Source organism: Scatophagus argus, chromosome 14, assembly GCF_020382885.2.
Source record: "Scatophagus argus isolate fScaArg1 chromosome 14, fScaArg1.pri, whole genome shotgun sequence".
NCBI lineage: Eukaryota > Metazoa > Chordata > Actinopteri > Scatophagidae > Scatophagus > Scatophagus argus.
Window position 1 is genome coordinate 22,795,953 of NC_058506.1, and position 6,000 is coordinate 22,801,952.

General features: G+C 47.0%; 1 protein-coding gene across 16 annotated transcripts in view; it reads right to left on the reverse strand.

The window, feature by feature from the left end:
- The window catches only part of LOC124070703 (glutamate receptor 1-like), a 46,986-nt gene extending 42,086 nt beyond the window's left edge, over positions 1-4,900 (reverse strand). For 6 of the 16 annotated variants that reach the window (XR_006845227.1, XR_006845228.1, XM_046410844.1 and 3 more), the window contains exons 1-2: positions 4,655-4,899; positions 2,024-2,158 (exon numbers count right to left, since the gene is read on the reverse strand). Coding sequence is in view for 10 of the 16 variants with exons in the window: in XM_046410844.1 (XP_046266800.1) it covers positions 2,024-2,158; positions 4,655-4,760 (241 nt within the window). In the remaining 6 variants the exon portion in view is untranslated. The other 10 variants (XR_006845231.1, XR_006845232.1, XR_006845229.1 and 7 more) reach the window with 5 other exon arrangements.
- Positions 4,901-6,000: the final 1,100 nt, after the last annotated feature.

The following is a 6,000-nucleotide window of genomic DNA, read 5'->3' on the forward strand; positions in this document are numbered from 1 at the left end:
AAATTTTATAAATCTTTACTTCATATCATTAACAGTAAGCGTTTTTGTGCTCATTTTCGATTTGTCGACTAATTCGATTAGTTGTTTTGGAAATTTTGAAAAAGTAATTTGTGCCTGGCACCAAATATTGACTCAACTACAGTTTCTAAGGAAACAAAGTAGAGCAAATTTTTAATCTTTTAAATGCACAATAATTTCAAATATCACACACCACCATTTTTCTGTGCCAGCACTGTGAGCAGGTTGTTCACAAAGACAAAGAAAATATCCTCTTGGTGAGCTGAGGACTCGTTTTCTGCTACTGTGCAGACGCTCTCACAGCAGTGAGGGGAAAACTGTGGCAGCTTCAGTGTGAGACGTTTACTGCAGAGTCGCCCGACACAACGCAGAGTTTATGCTGTGGATGAGAATCTCAACTTCAGCCACAACATGACCAAATAAATCACAACTACACATTTTCTTCAAACAATTCAGCTTCACGAGGAGGACAAAAGAAGACACGGAGCCTCACAGGAAAAGACAGACAGACAGACAGACAGACAGGTGTGTGAGCGGCGTCCACAGGACAGGTGGGATCCGTTCAGGTGCAGCAGCTCCATCACTCATCGTTTACGTCTGCTCTAGAAAACCAACCTGTAGCATCAAGTGCCTTAATACAGCTGCACTCTTACTTTGTAGTGTGTTGCGCCATGAATTACTTACTTGTACTTGAGTAATTTCATTTTGTTCCCCTCCACGACATCTCAGAAGGAAATAATGTACTTTAACTGCAGTACTAATTCAGTTACTTTGTAGATTCTTCTTCATGTCAACGGGCTTAATCCATCAGGATCAACATATAACTCAAGTGTTCTTGACTAAGTATACTCAGCATATTTGAATTTCATATGCTGGAGCTAGTACTGAACTACCAGAATTCAATCCCTGGCAGAATGCCTGAAGAAGAGGAGGAGGAGGAGGAGGAGGAAGAAATGGGGATCGAACCAGCAGACGATCCGCTTTACCTCCTGAGCTGTTATTTCTGCAGATTTAAATTCAGGTGTGCTAAATTCAGCCTTCTGGACAGAACAAAACAAGGTCAGCACACTGTTCTCCAAACCTACTCCACCGTACTGAAGTGAACGCTCCCCGGGGCCACAGTCCATTTAGTGCTCAACTCCCTCTGGTCTACGTCCCATTTACTGCTGCTGTCTGCTCTCTTAAAGCCTGCCTCCATTTACTTTTGTTGTCCTTTTGTCTGCTGAATGAGGTCTGGATGGCAGGAGGAGGATGCACTGACCCATGACGGTGGCTGCAGCCTTCAGAAACAGGCTGCACAGAGTCAGATGTTCCACCAGCTAACCACCGCATGACAAACCCACGTGTTACATTCAACCCGGGCCAACTGACTGGACTGTTTGCTCAAAAGTAAGACAGACAGAAGAATTCAGACACAAACACTCGCAGTGACAAAGACGTGACGGAGCGTCTGTTTCTAGCTGACACACATTAGGATGGCTGACGCGTCTCCATTTCCCTCCTCCGCACCAAAATGAAGCCAAAAATCCAAGAAAAAAACGCAGAGAAAGAAGACACTGAGACGTCAGTCGCGGCATACGTTACACGAGACATGGACGAACACGACCTGCCTGGTGCACCGCGCCGGTAATTCCAGTTCATCATGAAACTAAAAGGAAAAAGTGGTTAATTTGAGTCTCTTTTCCCCTTGATTTCCTTTACAATCATTTGGCTGATATCACCTGACTGTACGTGGATGGATCACACAGGGCCACAAAGCCCTGTGGGTGTGAGCTTCTACAGCCTGAGACGCTGGCCGGGATCAGTCGAGCTGCACAGCTGGTCTCGGCAACGCTTTCTCATTACTGTCATTTGATTCAGGACTGATATGAAATCCAGAAAGGTCACACAGTCTGAATGCACCCGAGCTGCGGGGACTCAGATGTCTGATGACACAAAGGCGTTTTGATATTAGTAACATGAAAGGTTTAAAGACCTCCTCGGTTCAAACAGGAAAAGAACTTACAGGCGTAGGTCATGGCGAAGCTGCTCCCCGTGTCCACCATGTCCACTTGTGGCACCAGTTTGGGGACGTCCTGGTGTTGAGCCAGAGCAAAGCGAAACACCTCGTACTCGTGGGAGCCGGTGGGGAAAAGGCCTCCTGTTTGACAAACAAAATAAAAGTTCACACCAGCAAACAGTCTGCACTGAGTGGACGTACAGTTCATCTTCACTATCTGACATAAGTTTGTTCCAGTATTGTGTATCGTTGTTTTAGCTCATGATATTTCAGTAATGTGACAAACTTATCACACGGTGTCGTAACGACTGATGGACTGCGCGTTTTCCTTCCAGTCAAACGGTAAAATGACTGGAGGTATTAAAATGTTCTGCTCGAGTAAACACGGCGGTACTCCACTGCACGTTAGAAAATTTACTCAAGTACGCCAGTATTATTAGCAAAATGTATTTATTAAAAAAGTCATGATAAAATAATCACGTAAAATCTGTAAGTTATTTACTAACCACCTATCAAAGAGGGTCAAGTGGGAAAACTTCGGCAGCTGAAACACACGCGATCATTAACGCAAAATCCACCGCAGTTAGCTCGTTAGCAGGACGGCTAATGTCTGGTTAGCTTAGCTAACTCTCTTGGCTCTCGCTTTAAGAGGTTTACGCGGGGAAAAAAGTCACAACATCACTCTATACTAAACACAATGTGAAACTGAGTACTGACCAACCGTGTCTCTTCATCATCAGCCAGGTGCTAAACAAAAATAAAAACACGACATTTCAACTTTGTTTGGAGGGGACATTTTTCACTGAGCTAACCACCACTACCGGTTTCACACCTTCACAATAAGAGCGCAATAATTAAAGGGACAGATGACGTCCTAATGAACTCTGAGAAAAACAACAAACTCCTTTGAGTACAAAGGCCGAATTTTAGTTTATTTACAGAACAACAGTTTAAGTCACGGAATTATTTTACATGATGTATCAGGATTATGGGGAAAGACGCGTTTGCCCGCATTTTATTTGCCCCCCGGCAGGACTTAAACTGTGGACGTTTTTATTTGGCCTGATGTCGCTGCTGTAGTGGGCACAGCGCTGATTTAAATGTTTTACAGCTTTTTCTGCTTTGCACATAAGAACCAAAAGCTGTCAGACAAATTCGGTGAATAAAATGTACAATAATTGCAAATATTGTGGCAAGCCACTGAGGTCACGGAGTAGAAGTATAAAGTAGTACAGTAGTAAAAGAAACACTCAGGTACTTTAAAATTATGCTTATGTGCTTATGTAAAAATAAAGTCCTGCAGTCTCACTGTTAAAGCCCAGCATCTGATCACTGTGATGAGGTTTATTTTAAAAGTAAAATGCAGTTTATCATCTATATTTCACATATTATAAAACTGCTAACACCACGGAGCAGAGCTACTAATATAAATATTACTGTGTTTGATAGTGTGTGATTTATTCATCTGAGTGGCTGGAAGCGGTCCATCTGCTCCGGCAGAAGGGCTCAGATACACGCAGAGGAACCCGACGGAACTGCTTCCGAGCGGACTGGATGCCACATCAGCACCAGAGCTGGGAGCCGGACCAGTGGGCCGATGAATCACGTTAGAACAGCAGACCACTTCACACGGGAACGAAACGGCTCAGACACGCAGAGACGTTACTGATGCTCAGCTGATTGCTTTGTCTAAGTACACAAGCCACGACACAAAGAAAGACTCTGTGTCCCCAGTCTCAACCTTAACATTAGGTGCTTAAAGACGCTTAGAGGTACTTGTACTTTACTTGAGTATTTCTATTTTATACTCGTTTATACTTTTCGCAGCACTACATTAGACTGACTTAACCAGTCACTGTTAACCAGCGAAGTGCCTGCTAACATTTTAGAACATGTGATCCACAGATACAGTAAGAGTCTCAGTCCCTGTCCCCGGTCCCGAATCCTGCAGTGCTGCCGTGAGACTCTGTCCCCGGTTCTGAATCCTGCAGTACTGCTGTGAGACTCTGTCCCCGGTTCTGAATCCTGCAGTACTGCCGTGAGACTCTGTACCCGGTTCTGAATCCTGCAGTACTGCTGTGAGACTCTGTCCCCGGTTCTGAATCCTGCAGTACTGCCGTGAGACTCTGTCCCCGGTTCTGAATGGTGAAAAACAACATTCTTGTAGTTTGGGGCACCTGAACACACCTTCGCCGTTAAGGGGATGTCGTTTATTAATTTGTTTACTGTATATTGCGGCAATATTAAAACACGAGAGACACGAAATACTGTAAGTCACCCCATGAACACATGAATACTCACACAGTGTAATCCCACGGAGGGGATCCACAGGCTTCATTACAGCAGGGCTCTTATGGGAAGCAGTCTGACTTCTGTCAGCAGGTGACAGCACGAGGCTTCCGCTAATTATTAAGTCCAAATATTATGAAAATGGCATCACTGTATTAGTGATACGTTCAGGAAACGGTGCGCGGATCCTGACACGAACACACAGCAGGATGTGGTCTGAGACCCTGTGAGTTGTAATCTTGGCTACAGAAAATCCTGCACCTACGGAAAGAAGACTGAAGAAAACAGAACGGGGGCGCGGGACTCAGAGCTGGTCCCGCAGCGCCCCGCAGCCCGCAGCTCACTCACCTATGTTGATGTTACTTGGGAAACTTGTGCCGCTGCAGAGCCCGAGCAGCAGCTGCAGCAGCAGCGGGTGGAGGACCGAGGGGACCGGGGAGCTCCGCAGCCGCATGTTTGCTCCAGGAGACGCGGAACGACCGGCGGAATCCCATTCACTGCGGGGCCGGAGCAGATCCACGGCAGCCCGGACACGCACTCACACATCCACCGGCTGCAGTCCGCTTCGGTGCCCGCTCTTCAGACCGGGTCTCTGATGGGTCCCCAAACACGCGGAGCGCAGCGCAGAGAAGAACTGAGTGTGGAGAACCGCTCTGCCCAGCTGCGCCTCTCTGATCCTGTCTGTCTCTGCTCCTGTCTGCGTGCCTGTCTCTCTCTCTGTTTCTCTGTGTGTGTCTCTCCTGTTCTCACTCTCTCCCTGCTACTCTCTCTCTGTCTGTCTCTCTGTCTCTCTCTGTCTGTCTGTCTGTCTGTCTCTCTCTCTCTCTCTCTGCGTTTCTCTCTCTCTCTCTCTCTCTCTCTGTGTCTCTCTCTGTCTCTCTCTCTTTGCCTCTCTCTGTCTCTCTCTCTCTGTCTCTCTCTGTCTCTCTCTCTCTTTGCCTCTCTCTGTCTCTCTCTGTCTCTCTCTCTGTGTCTCTCTCTGTCTCCCTCTCTTTGCCTCTCTCTGTCTCTCTCTCTCTGTCTCTCTCTGTCTCTCTCTCTCTTTGCCTCTCTCTGTCTCTCTCTGTCTCTCTCTCTGTGTCTCTCTCTGTCTCTCTCTCTCTGCTCTCTCTGTCTCTCTCTCTTTGCCTCTCTCTGTCTCTCTCTCTTTGCCTCTCTCTGTCTCTCTCTCTCTGCCTCTCTCTGTCTCTCTCTCTCTGCTCTCTCTGTCTCTCTCTCTTTGCCTCTCTCTGTCTCTCTCTCTTTGCCTCTCTCTGTCTCTCTCTCTTTGCCTCTCTCTGTCTCTCTCTCTCTGCTCTCTCTGTCTCTCTCTCTTTGCCTCTCTCTGTCTCTTTCTGTCTCTCTCTGTCTCTCTCTCTCTGCCTCTCTCTGTCTCTCTCTCTGTGTCTCTCTCTGTCTCTCTCTCTGTCTCTCTCTCTCTGTCTCTCTCTCTCTGTCTCTCTCTGTCTCTCTCTCTCTGCCTCTCTCTGCCTCTCTCTGTCTCTCTCTCTCTGCCTCTCTCTGCCTCTCTCTGTCTCTCTCTGTCTCTCTCTCTTTGTCTCTCTCTGTCTCTCTCTGTCTCTCTCTCTGTGTCTCTCTCTGTGTCTCTCTCTGTCTCTCTCTCTTTGTCTCTCTCTGTCTCTCTCTCTGTGTCTCTCTCTGTCTCTCTCTCTGTGTCTCTCTCTGTCTCTCTCTCTGTGTCTCTCTCTGTCTCT